Source organism: Capricornis sumatraensis, chromosome 1 (assembly GCF_032405125.1).
Source record: "Capricornis sumatraensis isolate serow.1 chromosome 1, serow.2, whole genome shotgun sequence".
Classification (NCBI taxonomy): Eukaryota; Metazoa; Chordata; class Mammalia; order Artiodactyla; family Bovidae; genus Capricornis; species Capricornis sumatraensis.
In genome coordinates, this window is record NC_091069.1 from 222,117,818 (window position 1) to 222,139,854 (window position 22,037).

At 39.0% G+C, this 22,037-nt stretch overlaps 1 protein-coding gene across 1 annotated transcript; it reads right to left on the minus strand.

Moving 5' to 3' along the window:
* Positions 1-277: 277 nt before the first annotated feature.
* SUCNR1 (succinate receptor 1) lies at positions 278-16,859 on the minus strand. The gene is made up of 3 exons (XM_068969087.1): positions 16,685-16,859; positions 16,586-16,644; positions 278-1,225 (listed from the first exon to the last, which is right to left on the minus strand). The coding sequence occupies exons 1-3, from the start codon at positions 16,857-16,859 to the stop codon at positions 278-280; spliced, it is 1,182 nt and encodes a 393-aa protein (XP_068825188.1).
* Between the last annotated feature and the right edge of the window lie 5,178 nt (positions 16,860-22,037).

The window sequence follows — 22,037 nt, forward strand, 5'->3', positions numbered from 1 at the left end:
TATATCATGTAGAATTTTGGACTTATGTGCTCAAACATTAGACAGTGCTAGTCCAACTCCTTTCAATGCTTAGGTCAAGAAACCAATAAATACCTTCCATCATCTTCTTTTCACACACCCTGGGTCCAGTCCAGCATGCCTTTAAACCAGGGTCAAGTCTGTGGGCCTCTCTGAGTTACGTCTGAGTTAAACTCTAACTGACGTACAGCTGCTTCTGTAAAACAATCTGCTACACAGACATCTCACTATTCTCGAATGAAAATGTTAGTCCATGAGCTCATCTTCTGAAGGATGTAAGGGCCTTGAAGTGGTGCCTCAGTTTATTCATCAACATCTCCCTGAAGTGATCTCCCAAAAGGAAATAGAAGACAGGGTTAATGACACTGTTCAGAAAGGCCAACGGCCTTGTCAGGATATACAAGGAGTTGATGATGGCTTCAGTACATGGGGACTTCTTCCAGGTCTCCAGGCGTGAAGCAATCCGGACATTTCGCATGACATGGTAGGGAGTAAAAAGCACAGAGAAGATCACAACTGCCATGATGACTAAGTGGAGAGGCTTCTCAAGGGGCAAAGCTGTAGTGAGCTGCCTGTTCCTCTGCTTTAGAAAGAGAGCAATCTTCAAATAAAAGAAGCACATCACAAAAAGGGGAATGAGAAAGCCCAGAAAGGTTAGACACAGGCTATAAATGAGGCTGTGATTGGGGTCCCCAGAACTTGCATAATCAGTACAGTTGTTGCTGTTGTCATCAGAATGTATAAAAAGAAGTATGGGCAGGAGCTCTAAGGTTACTAAACCCCAAATGGCCAAAGATATTAAAATAGCAAATGCTTTCTTTTGCAGGAGGTGTTCCCGGAAAGGATAGTTCATGAGCAGATATCTATCGATGCTGATGAAAGTGAGGAAAAGAATACTGGTATAGAGGTTGGCATGAAGTACATATCGGTTGCTTATACACAGCACATATCCGTATGTCCATTTGCTCTGGGCGTACTGTCTCATCAGCATGGGAAGGGTACACAAAAAAGCCAAGTCACAGATAGAGAGGTTGAAGAGGTAGATGTTACTGCTGTTCCAGTTCTTCAGGCAGAAGAGGTAGCCAAAAACAACAGCAGTATTCCCAAAGATTCCCACAACAAACTCAATGCCATAAAAAATGGGAAGGTAGCAGCTTTCCAGGGCAGTCTGCACAGCCTGCCAGTGTTCACAAGTTGCATTCCATTCCTAAAGAAAGGAGAGAAAACATAAGGATGAATCACTAACGTAAGACCGAAAAAACTACAAAATATCATTGCCTTCATTATTAGCATCATGATCAACAGCATCATCATCATCAAATAACACTTAAAATTTGAACTGCAGAGAGTTGGTTACATTAGTAAGAAGTGCGTATGTATAATACACAATTATATGCCTATATATCATTAATATATTATTTTTACCTATACTTACTGAGATCCTTTGAACTATATGCTAGATACAGATGACAGTTGTGAGTAAAATAACATTCTCCATCTCAAATAACTTTTCCTCTCTTGGGAAAAATCAAGAAAGAAATAAGTTCATGTCATGTAATGATAAAGATTGTCAGACATAAGGGAAAGCATATGCAAATGTCCAGAGATGGAAACATGCATAGAGGACTTGACAAACAACAAAGAGACCAAGAGAAATTGCAGTGAAATAAGTGAGAAGTCAGATTAACTTTGTCTTCAGGATTGACTGTGGTCCATAGCAAATCGCAGTAGTTCAACAAATTCTCTGAGCTATGTTTAACTGAACCATAGACTAGAAGAGGAAATAGCGATGCTTACAACTTCAGTCTTGCAATTTTTGTTTCCATATTGGCAAAGGATTATGCTTATTGTATTATGTTTATAAAATACAACTCCAGTCTTTTAATTTTGCAACAAGAGAATATATTTATTGATATTTGCCAAGCACATCATAAATATTATCTCTAATTTTCAGAAAAATCCATTTAACTCAATTCCACGTCCATCCCACTAGACAAGAGAAAAACCTGGGTTGAAGACCTAAATTACTAATCACAGGTCGCCAAGTGTCAGGGCCAGAATTTGCCCTGCAGCCCACGGCACTGCACACAGTAGATCCTTCGCTGTAAAATTGAGCAGGCTAATTGAAGAACCAAGCAGACTGGCTTCACTCTGTATTTGAAGTTATGTGAGTTTACTGTTCTCTCACACTACCAGCAATTTACTACATTTCTCGTTGTCATACCTTTCCAATTTTTTCAAACCTCTGTCCTACTCATCATTAGCAGATGGTTTTGCCTGTGAATCCCTGAGAAGAACCTGGTCATTGGGCATCCACTCTCTGGTTCCTGCCTCTCTTACTATCCTCTCCTCCTTCCTTCCTGTGACAACAGAAAATATCTATTTCTCTTGGCTTACTTCAGATTGAACTCATCCCTGAGTTCTTAAGATTCCCACATGTTATTCATCATTTTTTCAGCCGCTCCATCTCAACTTCATCCTTTCCAATGGCTCTGATATATGCTCATCTTGTCATAAAAGCAAGGCATATATAAGATTAAACAACTCTCCCTGGTTTCACATATTTCTCTCCTTGTCATACACTGATCAACATTGGAGCTGTCTTCACTAGTTATTTTGACATCCTGACACCCTATTCCTTTTTCAACCTACTTTAGTTTGGCTTCTGATCCATCACTCTACCAAAATGGCTTCCGTATTACTCCATCTAATGCTCATTTTTTTCAGTCATCTTATCTGACATCTCTTCGTACAACTATGTTTTTCCATTTTTTATAGAAGTACTCTCTTCTTTTGCCTTCTGTGACATGAAAATCTCCTAATTTTCCCTTCTTTCCCTCCTTGGTTGTGTTTTGAAGACTCTCTTACGGTCTAAGCCTTCAAGGCCTAAGCATTAAATGTTGACTTCCTCAAGGATCAATGCTGAATCCCTTCTTTATCTAAACTCCTTTCTTTATTATAGCCCTTCTTTTCACGTCCATGGTGTCAATGGCATTGTCAATACCATACACAGGAGTTTGAGCAAACTCTGGGAGATAGCGAAGACACAAAAGCCTGGTGTGCTGCAGTCCATGGGGTCACAAAAAGTTGTTAGCATCTGAATAACAACAATCTAGATGCCTGGATGATTCAATCCACTTTCTATCTTTAATGACCATCCATATATCCACCTATCAATGTACATCTCAGCCCAGCCCTGTCTTATAAGCGCTAGTAGTTTATAGTTATTACCATAGATTGATCTCTCAGAGGTGCCTGTCTCTAGAAATCCTGTATAAGTTCTCCAACTTCCTTCTCAATCTTGCTGTACCTAGATCTAACTCAGTAAATGGCCACACCATTTACTGAAATGTTCCCCTTAAACATCTGAGCAATGTCTTGAAGTCATCTGCAGCTCACCTCCAATAATGAATAAACAACCATGTGTTGTTGACTTCAATGTCTGGATATTTCTCTGCTGTTGCTTCAGTCATGTCTGACTCTGTGCGACCCCATAGACGGAAGCCCACCAGGCTCCCCCGTCCCTGGGATTCTCCAGGCAAGAACACTGGAGTGGGTTGCCATTTCCTTCTCCAATGCATGAAAGTGAAAAGTGAAAGTGAAGTAGCTTAGTTGTGTCTGACTCTTAGCGACCCCATGGGCTGCAGCCTACCAGGCTTCTCTGTCCATGGGATTTTCCAGGCAAGAGTACTGGAGTGGGATTTCTCTAATCTATCACTATTGCTTCATCTCTTTCATCACCATTCTAATCCAGGCCACCAGCATCTTGGACTGTTTTATATTCTCCTATTGTCTTCTCACATCTTCCCTGGCCCCCTTTCAGTCTACTTTCAACATGATAGCTAAACAATATTTAAAACCTCCAATCAAAATTCTGATCATATTTCTCTCTGCAACCAAAAGGCTTGAATAATTTTCACAGTCTAAGGAATAAGGCCATAATTTTTAGTGAGACTTCAGTGCCAACATGGTCTGGCTCCTGGACTCCACTTCAACCTCATCTAGCATTATTCTCCTCCTTTCTCATCTTTCTTCCTGTTGTTTGCATGCACAGAGAATTTTCCTAATGTTCAGTTTGTTGAATTTTTCACTGACATTTTATATGATCTTTACTCCATCACATCCTCTGTCTTATATCTCCACTTCTTTCAGACTTCAGTTTAAGTGCAGTTCTCCAAGATAGGTTCTGACTCCCCAGTCTAATTAGCCCCCTGCCCAGTGTATGCTTAGTTTTTTCTTAGCATTTTTCACAACTTTATCTTACATACAGTTTATCTTCTATACCTGGTTCAGTTCAGTTTAGTTCAGTCACTCAGTCGTGTCTGACTCTTTGTGATCCCATGAATTGCAGCACGCCAGGCCTCCCTGTCCATCACCAACTCCCAGAGTTCACTCAGACTCACACCCATCTAGTCAGTGATGCCATCCAGCCATCTCATCCTCTGTCATCCCCTTCTTCTCCTGCCCCCAATCCCTCCCAGCATCAGAGTCTTTTCCAATGAGTCAACTCTTCGCATGAGGTGGCCAAAGTACCGGAGTTTCAGCTTTAGCATCATTCCTTCCAAAGAAATCCCAGGGCTGATCTCCTTCAGAATGGACTGGTCGGATCTCCTTGCAGTCCAAGGGCCTCTCAAGGGTCTTCTCCAACACCACAGTTCAAAAGCATCAATTCTTCCGCGCTTAGCTTTCTTCACAGTCCAACTCTCACATCCATACATGACTACTGGAAAAACCATAGCCTTGACTAGATGGACCTTAGTCGGCAAAGTAATGTCTCTGCTTTTGAATATGCTATCTAGGTTGCTCATAACTTTTCTTCCAAGGAGTAAGCGTCTTTTAATTTCATGGCTGGTACTGGTCTATAAATACTTGCTTAGTGGAAAGAGGAACATAAACACTTGACTTTTTACAAAGCATTTATATAAATATTTCCTCTGAGGTCTAAGAAGTGATAAGTGAAAGTGAAAGTGAAGTCGCTCAGTCGTGCCTGACTCTTTGCGACCCCATGGACAGTAGCCTGCACCAAGCTCCTCCGTCCATGGCATTTTCAAGGCAAGAGTACTGGAGTGGGTTGCCATTTCCTTCTCCAGGAAGATAAGTCCACCAAATTAAGCTCCTTGTTCTATTTCCACATAAAAGCTGATGCTATATATAGTATGAAAGTGAAAACATTAGTCATCAAGTTGTGTCTGACTCTTTTGCCACCCTATGCCTTCCAGGGCCCTCTGTTCATGGAATTCTCTAGGCCAGAATACTCGAGTGGGTTGCCATTCCCTTCTCCAGGGGATCTTTCTGACCCAGGGACCAAACCCAGGTTTCCCACACTGCAGGCACAGTCTTTCCCATCTGAGCCACCAGGGAAGCCCCGTATATAGTATGACTAATATTAAAAAGTAGCAATTGTAGTAGTGCTATCTATGATTTAGACATATAGTTGTAGAAGGTAAAATTTAATATATATCTTCTAGGATCAATTTTAAAAATTTAAATTAGCTAAAAAAATTGAAATTTACACATGAAGTTAATAAACCCCAGAAAGTTCAGGACAGATACTAAAATATTCCTATTGATGAGATTCCAGATGATTTTTATTGTGTCCTTTCTGCTTTGGTTTATTTGGACTATTTTTACTTCCAAATCAGCATGTGTGATATTAAACATTTCTAGAAATACAGTAGAAGTTCAATGATATTTACAAAATACAGGCTTTATTTTTCAGCTCACTGGTAATTTTTCAACATTATTTTTTACTTTATTCCCAGTGACTTCCCATTCCATGATTCTGGAAGTTCTCTCTTCCTTGTCTTCTGTGACATGGCGATCTCCTTGTTGTCTTTTTTCTCTCTTGGTAGACCCTTTTACAGTCTAATCTTTCTTTGCCCATGTTGCAAATTATTAGAGTTTTTCAAGATCATTTCTAGGCTACTTTGTAATTTTGGGAATACTCAAAATGCTGGTGCATGCACCCAAATGAATATTAAACCAGTAGGAAGTTTCATTACAACAAGAAGCTTACTTGTTTTGTTTTTGAATTTCCTCTTTTTCTAATTATAATTCTTTCTGCCTAGTCAGTGCTTAAATGTACTGACTTATGTCAGCAGCTTATGTGTAGCATAAACATTTGGCTGCCATGGAAGTAAGGGTAATGTTGTCTAACATTTTCAGACCACTATAACCTCACCTGGACCCACTATTTTTAGATTTCAATTAGTATGAGTGTGTCTTTAGTGTGGTAATCACAGTTCTACAAATTGAAGTAACCTAGTCCTTTAAGCAAAAGTCTTGTTGAAGATGACTTTCCCTCATGAAAAATGAATATACTCTTTGCTTTTTAGTGGTTAAATTCTTAAATTTTGGAAATAGAAATCATGATAAATCTGTTATAGCTGATTTGGATGAATTATTTTTAACAGGTTTTTTTTATTAGATGTTGGCAATTAAAGTGAAACCTTTAATTATATTTATAAAAACATATCTAGATTTGTTAGAGGTATTAAACTATAATATTCAAATTACATAAGTAGATCACTAGTTCTCATTTTTAATTTGGGAACAAAGTATTACTTTAATTGTATTCAGTTTTTAAAAAATGTACATTTTTGACACAAATTTAAAACTGTTTGATAGTCTATTAGCTTTTAAAGTGTTTTTCTTATAATCATCACAGTGAGATAAAGAACATTTATGAAATTTTAATTCTTAACTACTTCAAGACTATATAGCAATATAAGTATTTATAAACAAATTGCTTTTTCACTGATAAATAATTTGAAGGAAAATATTTACACTGAAAAGATATAATCATTCAATATGAATGACTTCATCTTTTATATATTTTTGTATATTCCAGAAATTATACCAGAAATCAAAGGATTAAATGCTGATAGAATGGTTTCAAATTGTGTGTTTATGAAAGTTCTGGAAGATATAATAGCAATAGTTTCTACGATTTTCTCCTTTTCCTTGGTGAGCTATAAATATTCTTAAAGAATATAATTTTTACAAACAAATGCTAAATCTCATTTTTAGAATGGCTTAAAATTTCTTCTAACACATTATTTTCTGAACATGTAATTATTATACATTATATATTGTTTCATCTGATCTAGAAACTTTAGTTATTTTCTATAAGTATTTATATCTATCTAAATAAGTCCAATTATTCTTTTTGTTAAAATATGTTACCAAGAATTAGCAAATAAAATAAATAAACCCCTTTTAATAAATTAGATTTGTATTTGGCAATTAAAACAAGACATATAATTTGGCAAAAAAAAAAAAATGTAGAGGAAACAGCTATGACTTTCTTTTTGCTTCTTTTCCTATTCTTCCTCTACTTACAAATGACAGTTCAGACAGCTCATTTAAACATTGCTTAAAATCTTAATTGCTCACAGACCACTTTTAAAAGAAACCCCTGGCTAATGGGAGGTCTAGAGTTACTTTATATACCTGGAAAACATGAATTGCATTAGAGCTTACCATTTTGTCAGGAGGCCTGATCCCTCGACAGAAATTTTTTGCCAGCAACTTGATACAGCTTCTGATCCAGTGCTGTGCTGCTGACCATAGTTAGTGCAGTCTCATTTGCATATCATGTCACCAAGATTAATAATTCAAAAGTTCAGGAAAAATGTCAAACCTCCAAGTCAGCTGTTCATGTAAGGAACTTCCTGAGAAGTTGAGACATAAACTTATTATTCATTTCATGGAAAACACATTTCACAAACAGATTTTCAAAAGGTTACTGTTGAAATTATTCACTTCACTAGCAAAACAACAGAGAAGCACTCATTATTTCCATGTTTATTTGCTTATTTAAATAATAAGAAAATGTAAGCACTGTATGTTTGGTTTACAACTGCTTTTGCTTTTTCTCCAGTTTTCAAATTCACAAATTTTGGTGAATTCTGTATCAGGAATATAATAACTAAACAACTGTTATCAACAAGTTTGAGGGAAATATAAAACTGAAAATTTGAAGGCAAATCTGGGTATTGTCAGAGTACTAACAAAAGGGATACTAGAGTTTTAGGCATTTTCATTTTATTTTCATTGGTTAAAAACAAGAGACACTTAAAAAAAATACATCAGGTGGCCAGGGATTAGGGAGAAAGGTCACAGCTAAGTAAGATAACCTCAGTAGAAGGCAATTTACACATGCCAAGCAATGCTCTGCATAGCACCTGGAAACATAAAACCACCATTTCAAACAGGAAACACACCTGGCCTTTTCTGAGGATTATATTAGATTTATACTCAAGCAAACACTCAATCTGCTTTATCTGAAGCCTAGTGATGATGCGGAGAAAGATCCTAAATTGTGCAGGCAGTAGTCATTTAATTTGAATGCCATGAAAGTTTAATGTTGAATTGGCAGTGACGGGCAAAAGCCCCCAAAGAAACCATTGCATCCAGCCCTCCTAGCCAAGTATTTCACCTTTTCTGATATATAAGAACCCCAAACTCAGAAACCTAAAAAATAAAATTTATAAATAAATACATATACATAAGTATGGCTTCCCTGGTGACTTGGATGGTAAAGAATCTGCCTGCAATGCAGGAGACCCAAATTTGATCCTTGGGTCAGAAAGATCTCCTGAAGAAGGGAATGGCTATCCACTCAAGTATTCTTGCCCAGAAAATTCCATGGACAGAGGAGCCTGGTGGGCTACAGTCCATGGGGTTGCAAAGAGCTGAGCACAACTGAGTGTCTAACACAAACATACATTATATACTTAACAGTATATGCATACATTGAAATACAAATGTACTCATATATGAAATGTATGTATATTTATATGAAATACTGTCTCTATAATTTGTTGAATTCTTGTGATATGCCAGGTATTGCACTAAGCACCTTTTTGTATTGAATACTTATGAAGATCCTCTGAGGTTTTTTACTATTTCTAAAATTTTCTCACTTTACAGATTAAAAAACACTGAGGCTTAGAGAGATTAATTAACTTTCTCAAGGTCACAGAGTCAGTAAGGAGAGGGATCTGAGTTTAAACATATATATTTTAATTCTAAACACACCTACTCTGATTCTTAATTGCCTCCAAGATAGAGTGATGATACTTTTGCTGGACACCACAGATTGAATCAAAAATTGAAAATTAATGCAACTATTTTTCAGAAATTCAACTCTGTTTTACTTTTAAAAGAAAGGCTAAAAACATCATTTTCTGTCTACAATTTTAAAAGGACAAAAAGCAAAGCATTTGAATGACCCATACCAAGCCTACTAATTTTAAACAAATTAGCATAGACCCCCCTCTACGGTACATGGACACATTTCACAGGTTTCTGCCATCATTCTGAGGGGATGCAGGGCAATTCCTTTTTTGTGGGATGGTGGGAGTTCCCCAGAGCTTCCTCTTTCTTCTCCCCACATCCTGACCGCTATCTCACTCTGGACTGTTAAGATGAAAAGTGGTCTTTGCTTCTCCTTTCTCATAGCACCAGCAATCATTACTGGTAGCCTTGCTTCCCTCCCAAGTTTTACTTCACCAAAGGTCATATTGCCTCAGGATGTTCTCTCTGGAGAAACTGAAGGGCTTCTGAGACAGACTCAGTAAGAGGTCGCTACTATTTCCGTTCTATTATGAGGCTTTATTGGAGGGCTTCCCAGGTGGCCCTCGTGGTAAAGAACCCACCTGCCAATGCAGGAGATGCAGGAGACCCAGGTTGGATCCCTGGGTAGGGAAGATCCCCTGGAGAAGGGAATGGCTACTCTCTCCAGTGTTCTTGCCTGGGAAACCTTATGGACAGGGGAGCCTGGTGGGCTACAGTCCCTGGGGTCACAAAAGAGTTGGACATGACTAAACAGCAACAACAACAGCAACATGAGGTAGATGTTAATAGCAAAATAAATGCTGGCTATTATAGAAGTTTATAATAAATGAGAAGATTTCTTCAGAATAATCATATCAATCTAATGCCATTAGTGTTAGAATATTTGCTGCCCAGGAATATCCATTTGAAAATGACTTTACAAAAGGCAGCTTGGTGAAAAAAGATTAGTGAATTCTCACAAGGCTTTGCCTTTTAGTTCCTGTATGCACCTTGAAAACATAATGAAATGTTGTTTCCTTGTTTGGAAAAGGGGGATAATAATTCCTATCCCCTAAATCTCAAAATGTTCATAGTAGCAAATGAGATAATATGTGAAAATTCAATGGGCTAGGAATGTGAAGAGCAGTTCATACATACCAGGGGCACCAATCAGGAAATTCAACAGGACAAAGAACAGAGTGGGAAAGACAATCAAAGTATTAATTAAATCCAGTGTGAATAATAACTTTAATATTTTTGAGCACTCAGTCTATAACAACGTGGTATTTATTGTTTGTTTTATTTATTTATTTTCTTGGCTGCACCACACCATGTGCGGGGATCCCTGAGCAGGAACTAAACCTGCTCCCCACCACAGTGGAAAGATGGCTCCTTAACCACTGGACCAACAGGGAAGTCCCAACATTGTGTATATTAATTCCTTTAATATATATAAGAACTGAATGCAGTGCCTTTTATTACTGATCTTGGGTGGCCTTGGCCTGCAGTTATTTGAAGCAGGTTTTGGTTCCAGGCCAGAGACTGAAGTCAGGCTGCAGCAGTGAGAGCTCTGAATCCAAGCCACTAGACCACCATAGGCAGTGGCCAGTGGCAAGGCCCTGGCCTGTCAGCTGTGTCGTAATGAATTTCCTGGTAACGATGGAAGGTAGTGAAACAAGTACTTATTATCAAGAAAAAGGGCACATGTGGATAGATACACAGGCAGACTCTGAGAGAGTTGTGCCTTTGTGGTAGATTGAATCGCTTTCATGGAGCATATCTTCCTGTTTTCCTTTGGGCAATCATCCTGCTTTCGATCCCCGTATTTGGTTTACTTCAGAATCCTCCCATAAGTGCACATGCATGTCTTAGCCAAGATGGATTCTAGTGAAGAGGCCTAAGGGTAGATTGACATCACTTACTATGGTGATGCCCCCTCACTTTAACCTCCTTGGAGCCTTTCTGCACAAGTGTCTCCTTGGCTTCAATATTGAGGAATACGTGTCTTTTATCTTATCACTGATTCAACGGACATGAATATGAACACACTCTGGAAGACAGTGGAGGACAGAGGAGTCTGGCGTGCTGCAGTCCATGGGGTTGCAAGGAGTCAGACATGACTTAACAACTGAACAATAGCATCTCTTATCTGGGCAGGCTCTGCTCCTCTCCCACTCCTGCTATTTGGAGTATCTGTCCATAGGGGATGAATTCCAGCTGCTTAGCCTTGGGTCTACTTATCTGTGGTCTCATTACTATGTTTAATTTTCAAATAAAGAAATTGAAACCAAAAAAAGATTAAATAACTTTCCACAGTCACACAGCTAGTAAGTGACTGGGCTATAATTTGAAGGTTTGTGTGTTTGACTCCCGAACCCAAGCTTTTATTAATTTGTTGCCCTCATGGTAAAGAGGAAAATATTAGGTCAAAATATAAAATGACTGACACTGTACAATGTTTACTCTACATATGGCAATTTACTGTGTTTTAACTTAATAAAAATAAGTCTAAAACTAACATTCAGTTTAATTACTAGTTATCAGTTTTATTGGTTATCAAATTTAAGTATTTAAGTCTAACAACTAAAGATAATAGAACATTTTAGATGAGAAACCAGACAACTAGACACATTTAAAATAAATAAGTGTTTTTGGAAAGGTTCTACTAGCAACAGCCCTAGGCATGTTTACCAGACACATTTTTTTCAACTGCAGGAACAAGTCTGAGTGGAAAACAAGCTTGTCTAAGGGTCATACTGACCATCAAGGAATCACAAGCAGGGAAAGAGGAGAACAATTAATTTAATCCAAGGAATTTCTTCTAAGCCTTTCTGGGTAGTAATAGTAACAATATGACTCCAAAGAAATTGAAAGGAAACAAGAAAATTATTTTAGTGTTGCCATGCTAGGACGATTTACCCAAGGAAATCTAGATATATCTCAAGTCAAAGAACGGGTTTAGATACAGAAAGAAAAATTAAGAGAACAGCAGGACAGAAACATTAATAGAAAGTATATGTAGACTGTCTAAAAAGTGAAAGTGAAAGTGTTAGTCACTCAGCTGTGTCTGACTCCTGGCAACCCCATAGACTGTAACCCTCCAGGCTCCTCTGTCCATGGAATTCTCCTGCAAGAATACTGGAGTGGGTTGCCATTCCCTTCTCCAGGGGATCTTCCCAACCCAGGGACTGAACCTGGATCTCCTGCACTGCAGGCAGATTCTTTACCATCTGAGCCACCAGAAAAGCCCAGATTGGCTCTAAACTCTTCGATATTCTAAAATTCAAACAAACCTCTATCGGCCAAATTAACTTTACCATGGAGAGTAGTTCATCCAAGATGGGCATTCCAGCTGAGGCAAAGCAATCTATTTCTTCTATATATAAAAATCCTTGGGACTTCACTGGTTGTCCAATGGCTAAGACCCCATGCTCCCAATGTGGGAGGCCAGATTCGAGCCCTAGTCAGGGAACAAGATCGCACATGCTGCAACTAAGAGTTTGCCTGCCGCAACTAAGATCTTGCACGTTGCAACTAAGACCTGGTACAGTCAAATAAATATTAAGAAAAAATCCTTGTCATGTAAGAGTCACATTAGTAATGAGAATTTGTACAACATTGATACTTCTTTGTTTCTTATCCAAGTGAATAAAATATCATGTTTATTATTTATCAGCAAAATTCAGAAGTATTATTTTCTGTTAAATGAAAATGTTACTTGTTAAAAATGTCTGGCTATAGCTGCTAGTAATAGTTCAACATACAGCAAACTTACCTCTTAATTTCCAGATTATACTCCAAAATTCCAAAAACTAAATGACTTTTTAATGATATATGATAAGTGATTACCATCAGTGTCTCCCTACAGGAAATAATGTTGTCTTGTTGCTTGACATGAAACACAAATATTTATGTGAAATTATGGAAACATATTTTACTCTTAATTATCAATGATCAAGGCAAAGACTTTTTGTTTAAAAAAGAGTGTTTGCCTGAAATATTGAAATAATTGATTCATTTAATTTGCTATCCTACTCCTCAGTGTTTTTCAGGCCAATTTATTGTATTTTGTACAAATCTGCTTGATTCTTGGAATGTTTTGCATTACTTACAAAAACAAAACGAAAAGCACCTAGTTCATTGTTTTGATGTACATATAAGCACTTTTCAACTGGACCCAATTAACTACTCCTCATCTTGCCTTCTTGTTGTTCAAATATATGCCCTTAAAATCAGTTCAGTTCAGTCGCTCAGTCATGTCCGACTCTTTGTGACCTCATGAATCGCAGCACACCAGGCGTCCCTGTATCACCAACTCCCGGAGTTCACTCAGACTCATGTCCATCAAGTCCGTGATGCCATCCAGCCATCTCATCCTCTGTCATCCCCTTCTCCTCCTGCCCCCAATCCCTCCCAGCATCAGAGTCTTTTCCAATGAGTCAACTCTTCGCATGAGGTGTCCAAAGTACTGGAGTTTCAGCTTTAGCATCATTCCTTCCAAAGAAATCCCAGGGCTGATCTCCTTCAGAATGGACTGGTTGGATCTCCTTGCAGTCCAAGGGACTCTCAAGAGTCTTCTCCAACACCACAGTTCAAAAGCACCAATTCTTTGGTGCTCAGCTTTCTTCACAGTCCAACTCTCACATCCATACATGACCACAGAAAAACCATAGCGTTGACTAGATGGACCTTAGTCAGCAAAGTAATGTCTCTGTTTTTGAATATGCTGTGTAGGTTGGTCATAACTTTTCTTCCAAGGAGTAAGCGTCTTTTAATTTCATGGCTGCAGTAACCATCTACAGTGATTTTGGAGCCCCCCAAAATAAAGTATGACACTGTTTCCACTGTTTCCCCATCTATTTCCCATGAAGTGATGGGACCAGATGCCATGATCTTCGTTTTCTGAATGTTGAGCTTTAAGCCAACTTTTCACTCTCCTCTTTCACTTTCATCAAGAGGCTTTTTAGTTCCTCTTCCCTTTCTGCCATGAGGGTGCTCTCATCTGCATATCTGAGGTTACTGATATTTCTCCCAGCAATCTTGATTCCAGCTTGTGTTTCTTCCAGTCCAGCATTTCTCATGATGTACTCTGCATATAAGTTAAATAAGCAGAGTGACAATATACACCCTTGACATACTCCTTTTCCTATTTGAAACCAGTCTGTTGTTCCATGTCCAGTTCTAACTGTTGCTTCCTGACCTGCATACAGATTTCTCAAGAGGCAGGTCAGGTGGTCTGGTATTCCCATCTCTCTCAGAATTTTCCAGTTTATTGTGATCCACACAGTCAAAGGCTTTGGCATAGTCAATCAAGCAGAAATAGATGTTTTTCTGGAACTCTCTTGCTTTTTCCATGATCCAGTGAATGTTGGCAATTTGATCTCTGGTTCCTCTGCCTTTTCGAAAACCAGCTTGAACATCAGGGAGTTCATGGTTCACATATTGCTGAAGCCTGGCTTGGAGAATTTTGAGCATTACTTTACTAGCATGTGAGATGAGTGCAATTGTGTGGTAGTTTGAGCATTCTTTGGCATTGCCTTTCTTTGGGATTGAAATGAAAACTGAAATTTTCCAGTCCTGAGGCCACTGCTGAGTTTTCCAAATTTGCTGGCATATTGAGTGCAGCACTTTCACAGCATCATCTTTCAGGATTTGAAATAGCTCCACTGGAATTCCATCACCTCCACTAGCTTTGTTCATAGTGATGCTTTCTAAGGCCCACTTCACTTCCCATTCCAGGATGTCTGGCTCTAGGTGAGTGATCACACCATCATAATTATCTTGGTCATGAGGATTTTTTTTTGTATAGTTTTTCTGTGTATTCTTGCCACCTCTTCTTAATATCTTCTGCTTCTCTTAGGTCCATACCATTTTTGTCCTTTATTGAGCCCATCTTTGCATGAAATATTTCCTTCGTATCTCTAATTTTCTTGAAGAGATCTCTAGTCTTTCCCATTCTGTTGTTTTCCTCTATTTCTTTGCATTGATCGCTGAAGAAGGTTTCTTATCTCTCCTTGCCATTCTTTGGAAGTCTGCATTCAGTGCTTATATTTTTCCTTTTCTCCTTTGCTTTTCACTTCTCTTCTTTTCACAGCTATTTGTAAGGCCTCCTCAGACAGCCATTTTGCTTTTTTGCATTTCTTTTCCATGGGGATGGTCTTGATCCCTGTCTCCTGTACAATGTCACGAACCTCATTCCATAGTTCATCAGGCACTCTATCTATCAGATGTAGGCCCTTAAATCTATTTCTCACTTCCTCTGTATAATCATAAGGGATTTGACTTAGGTCATACCTGAATGGTCTAACAGTTTTCCCTACTTTCTTCAATTTCAGTCTGAATTTGATAATAAGGAGTTCATGATCTGAGCCACAGTCAGCTCCTGGTCTTGTTTTTGTTGACTATATAGAGCTTCTCTATCTTTGGCTGCGTAGAATATAATCAATCTGATTTTGGTGTTGACCATCTGGTGATGTCCATGTTTAGAATCTTCTCTGGTGTTGTTGGAAGAGGGTGTTTGCTATGACCAGTGCATTTTCTCGGCAAAACTCTATTAGTCTTTGCCCTGCTTCATTCCCCATTCCAAGGCCAAATTTGCCTGTTACTCCAGGTGTTTCTTGACTTCCTACTTTTGCATTCCAGTCCCCCATAATGAAAAAGACATCTTTTTTGGGTGTTAGTTCTAAAAGGTCTTGTAGGTCTTCATAGAACTGTTCAACTTCAGCTTCTTCAGCATTACTGCTTGGGGCATATACTTGGATTACTGTGATATTGAATGGTTTGCCTTGGAAACGAACAGAGATCATTCTGTTGTTTTTGAGATTGCACCCAAGTACTGCATTTCGGACTCTTTTGTTGACCATGATGGCTACTCCATTTCTTCTGAGAGATTCCTGCCCGCAGTAGTAGATATAATGGTCATCTGAGTTAAATTCACCAGTTCCAGTCCATTTTAGTTCACTGATTCCTAGAATGTCGACGTTCACCTTTGCCATCTCTTGTTTGACCGCTTCCAATTTGCCTTGATTCATGAACCTGACATTCCAGGTTCCTATGCAATATTACTCTTTACAGCATCAGACCTTGCTTCTATCACCAGTCACATCCACAGCTGGGTATTGTTTTTGCTTTGGATCTATCTCTTCATTCTTTTTGGAGTTATTTCTCCACTGATCTCCAGTAGCATATTGGGTACCTACTGACCTGGGGAGTTCCTCCTTCAGTATCCTATCATTTTGCCTTTTTATACTGTTCATAGGGTTCTCAAGGCAAGAATACTGAAGTGGTTTGCCATTCCCTTCTCCAGTGGACCACATTCTGTTGGACCTCTCCACCATGACCCGCCTGTCTTGGGTTGCCCCGCAGGCATGGCTTAGTTTCATTGAGTTAGACAAGGCTGTGGTCCTAGTGTCATTAGATTGGCTATTTTCCTGGGAGTATGGTTTCAGTGTGTCTGCCCTCTGATGCCCTCTTGCAACACCTACCATCTTACTTGGGTTTCTCTTACCTTGGGCGTGGGGTGTCTCTTCACATCTGCTCCAGCAAAGCGCAGCCGCTCCTTCTTACCTTGGACAAAGGGTATCTCGTCACCACCACCTTTCCTGACCTTCAATGTGGGATAGCTCCTCTAGGCCCTCCTGTGCTCGCACAGCCACCGCTCCTTGGACCTGGGGTTGCTCGTCCCGGCCACTGCCCCTGGCCTCAGGCATGAGGTTGCTCCTCCTGGCCACTGCCCCTGACCTCGGACGCAGGGTAGCTCCTCTCAGCCGTTCCTGCGCCATCGCAGCTTAGCACTCCCAGCTGCAGTCCCTGACCTCGGACGTGGGGTAACTCCTCTTGGCCACTGCCCTTTGGGCATGGGGTCCTCCCTGCTTCTACCCCTGACCTTAGACATGGGGTAGCTCCTCTCGGCTGTGCTTAGTGCGCCGGGCGCAGCTGCCTGCGCTTAGTGTGCTGGATTGAATCTCACTGAGCATTTTATAATTGAATTGAGAGATTTTCAAAATTCCCTTGCATATGAAAAATATGTTCATTAAGAGAGTAAACTCTCTGTGATTGCCTTAGGTGTTAAATTTTAAAAATTACCGTTTCCACCTATATATTCCTGGAATAAAGTGTCAAATGGGCCTTAAGACGAATAACTATGAACAAAGCTAGTAGGGGTGATGGAATTCCAGTGGAGCTATTTCAAATCCTAAAAGATGATGCTGTGAAAGTGCTGCACTCAATATGCCAGCAAATTTGGAAAACTCAGCAGTGGCCACAGGATTGGAAAAGGTCAGTTTTCATTCCAATCCGAAAGAAAGGCAATGCCAAAGAATGCTCAAACTACCACACAATTGCACTCATCTCACATGCTAGTAAAGTAATGCTCAAAATTCTCCAAGTCAGCTTTCAATCGTACATGAACTGTGAACTTCCAGATGTTCAAGCTGCATTTAGAAAATGCAAAGGAACCAGAGATCAAATTTCCAACATTCACTGGATCATCAAAAAAGCAAGAGAGTTCCAGAAAAACATCTATTTCTGCTTTCTTGACTCTGCCAAAGCCTTTGACTGTGTGGATCACAACAAACTGTGGAAAATTCTTTTAAGAGATGGGAATACCAGACCACCTGACATGCCTACTGAGCAATCTGTATGCAGGTCAGGAAACAATAGTTAGAACTGGACGTGGACCAACAGACTGGTTCCAAATAGGGAAAGGAGTATGTCAAGGCTGTATATTGTCACCCTGCTTATTTAACTTCTATGCAGACTATATCATGAGAAATGCTGGGCTGAATGAAGCAGAAGTTGGAATCAAGATTGCCAGGAAAATACCAATAACGTCAGATATGCAGATGACACCACCCTTATGGCAGAAAGGGAAGAAGAACTATAGAGCCTCTTTTTGAAAGTGAAAGAAGAGAGTGAAAATGTTGGCTTAAAACTCAACATTCAGAAAACTAAGATTATGACATTTGGTCCCATCACTTCATGGCAAACAAATGGGGAAACAATGGGAACCGTGAGTCTTTAATTTTCTTGGGCTCCAGAATCACTGCTGATGGTGATTGCAGCCATGAAATTATAAGATGCTTGCTCCCTGGAAGAAAAGTTATGACCAATCTAGACAGCATATTAAAAAGCAGAGGCATTACTTTGCCAACAAAGATCTGTCTAGTCAAAGCTATGTTTTTTTTCTCAGTAGTCATGTGTGGATGTGAGAGGTGGACTATAAAGAAAACTGAGTGCCAAAGAATTGCTGCTTTGGAACTGTGGTGTTGGAGAAGACTCTTGAGAGTCCCTTAGACTGCAAGGAGATTCAACCATTCAGTCCTAAAGGAAATCAGTCCTGAATATTCATTGGAAGGAGTGATGCTAAAGCTGAAACTCTAATATTTTGGCCACCTGATGCAAAGAACTGACTCATTTGAAAAGACCCTGATGTTGGGGAATATTGAAGGCAGGAGGAGAAGGGGACGACAGAGGATGAGATGGTTGGATGGCATCACCGATTCGATGTACATGAGTTTGAGTAAGCTCCGGGAGTTGGTGATAAACAGGGAAGCCTGGCGTGCTGCAGTCCATGGGGTCGCAAAGAGTTGGACACAACTGAGCAACTGAACTGCACCTATAAAACACTTAGTGATGCAATTCACTTGTAGTATTTTCTTTGTCTCTACAACATACTCTTTGATTCAGTTATTAATTTTAAAGTGTGTTTAACTGAGGACTTCCCTGATGGCTCCATGATAAAGAATCTGTCTGCAATGCAGGAGACCCAGGTTCAATCCCTGGGTTGGGAAGATCTCCTGGAAGAGGTCGTGGCAACCCACTCTAGTACTCTTCCCTGGCAGGCTGCAGTCCATAGGGTTGCTGGGAGTTGAACACAACTGAAGTGACTAAGCAGCAGAAGCATGTTTTACTGCTGGCTTATTATACTGCAAAACTAATAAAATTTGACTTCACTATTAGGTCAGTGTTGTAATATAGTAAATGAATTTTCAGGTTATAGAAATTTTGATAGTTACATTTAAACAATCTGAATGGTTACAAAAATATTTGAAGTGTTGCCTTTTAAAATACCCTCTTACCCTATATGTATTATTTATGTGTCTGTAAGTAGTATTTTTTTCATGTTTACATAACTTTTTTTTTTTTTTTAGCCACACTGTGTGGTTTGTGGGTTCTTAGTTCCCCAACCAAGGATTGAACTCAAACAGCCTTCAGCCATGAAAGTGCAGAATCCTAACCACTGGACTGTCAGGGAATCACCCTAACTGTGTGTATTTTAAGTAACAGAAAAGAAGGAAAGAAAAATAACAGCAAGCTTGAGAAAGGATCCAGCCATTTGACACTCATGATGGCTCCATCGTCAGGAGAGGGATGTGACAAACTTGAGCTGATCAGGAACTCCTTACTGCCCAAAGACCACAAAACAGGAAATCTTAGCCAAAAGACAATTCACCCTACGCAGAATTTTTTTGTGTTGGTATGCTGTAACCATAGTGAAATGCCCCAGTCGCATCTGTTTTACCACTGACTGGGGCTTAACCCCAAAATATCAAGCAAACTTTTTGAATAAAAATGGACCATTTCCTCTATTCTGCTATTCTTTCACTTTTAAACATCTTTTAAAGGCCTCCATGTACATCTATGGGGAACTGGAAACGGTGAAATGCTTATCTGTAGCAGAGATTAGCATACACAGAAAATAAAATACATTTTTCCCAATGACACTAGATTCTTGAATGTTAAATACCAAGCATGATGAGTAGCATGAGGAGAGGTGGCCCTTATTGTTTGCCATCTGTAACTCAGTCCACCAATTTGCTTATTTTTGAGAAAATCAAGTCTCAGATAGTGTAAATTTTGCAAGGTCACATGCTTCCCAGCTAGCTCAAATGGTAAAGAATCCACCTGCAATGAGAGAGACCTGGGTTCAATCCCTGGGTCAGGAAGATCCCCTAGAGAAAGGCATGGCAACCCACTCTGGTATTCTTGCCTGGAGAATTCCATGGACAGAGGAGACTGGAGGGCTACAATCTATGGGGTCACAAAGAGCTAAACACGACTGAGTGACTAACACTTCCACTTTCACTGCTCAGGCTAGAATCCATGGTGTATATCAGTCATGCTGTTGCTTCTACTTGCCCAAAGTTAATTTAACAATATTTCTTGACAGTGGTCTCCAGGAAGTCCCTACCAGGTAAAGATATCTTGGTGTATCTTTTCTTGAATATAGTAGCTCTTGTTTAAATTTAAATTATCTAGTTCTACCATATCATAATGTCCTGTTAAAAATGTAGTGCTATGTCGCTCAGTTGTGTCCAAGTCTAATTAGATTTATCTAATTTTATTGCTTTTATTATACCTGGAAATTATTATAGATTGTATCAAATGCTTTCCATAAAATACCAGCTTCTAAATAATAAGCAAATTATTATTTCAGTGATTATTATGGTCTTTATAATCTCATTCAACTCTCATAGGGTATCAATTTCAACTTAAAGTACTTCAGAGAATTAGTGTGCTAACTGATTTAGAATCCAACATGTAATGCTTGAAATTTTCTCAATTTGTTTTAGTAATATATAGATTTATGACTAATGCAAGGACCTTGTCCATCTTTGGTTATTACTCAAGCCTGCTTTTAAATAGCATAAAGGTTTGTGTATACAGGACAAAGGGCAAGAATAAGTTTCCAAATATTATTCCCTAGAGTAATGAAAACCCAGCCTCTAAGAAAATCTGGGAAAGGAAGGAATGAAAAAAAAAAAATCTATCATGTAGTAACATGTTTTGTGAACTCAGGAAGAGAATCGAGAAGAAAATAAATAATAGAAATGGAGAGAAAATCCTCTTAGAATTCAAGACATCAAAAACTGTTGCTGACTTGGGGAATGTTTGTAAGCCCATACATGTATGTCAAGGTCAAAGAACAAATATTAATGGAAAAATAAGTACTTCACCAATAGCAAGCAATAAATTCACTGCTGATGGCAAAACTGAACAAAATTCAAGAAATCTGGCTTACTTTTCTCTTAACTAGATTTGTTGCATATTTATTTTAATTAAGACATTCTATTGACTCTATTAAACTTACAACTGTTTAATTTATACAGATAGGAAGATTTTTCCAGAACTGATATGCCTTTGTTAATTTTACTTTGTATACTATATTTTTATAAAATTGGAAATAATTGTAGATAGCAATTTTTAAAGTTTATTTATAGATATTCTACCCAGCAAAGTTCTAAATTTACATATAAAATTTTATTATTTTTAATCTTAGGGAAATTAAAAATAATAAAATAATATTTTTTAAGCAGACAGTCAGTAATGTAATATCTATTATTCAACTGAAAAATAAAGGGAAAGGAACAAAGATTTGACTGTGCAGCATAAAAGAGATGGCAGGAAAATATTGTATGCACAGAGAAAAGGTTAATGTGAACCAGTGAAATAGTTTCCAGCTCAGTCAAGGCACTGAAGCAAGTAATAAGAATACTGCCCACTGGGGCTCCTCTGACCCCACCCCAGAGGGGAGTAGGTGTTGGGGAAGTGCCTTGATGCTGCCCAGAGGGGATGCAAGTCCTGCCTCCATCAAGAGAGTTTGAGGTACCTTTAGAGCCTGACAAGGGTGGGGTCTAAGATGCTCACTCAACCTTTGCTGGTATGGTGGGAGTGGGCCAATTTTTCTCTTCTAGTGTTTGATTCAACTAGAGTGGTTTTAAAAAGCTTTGTATCCTGCCAGACTGTCCCTTTCCTATCACCTGGGCTAGAGAGAACAGGCTTTTATAGTGCTTTAAAAATTTTTTTCTGTTTATGCCTATTGCCATGAGTTTGGTGATGGATAGGGAGACCTGGCATGCTGCAGTCCATGGGGTCGCAAAGAGTCGGACACGACTGAGCGACTGAACTGAACTGATTGCCATTTGTAGGTTGTGCTTCTTTTGCTCCACATCTGATCT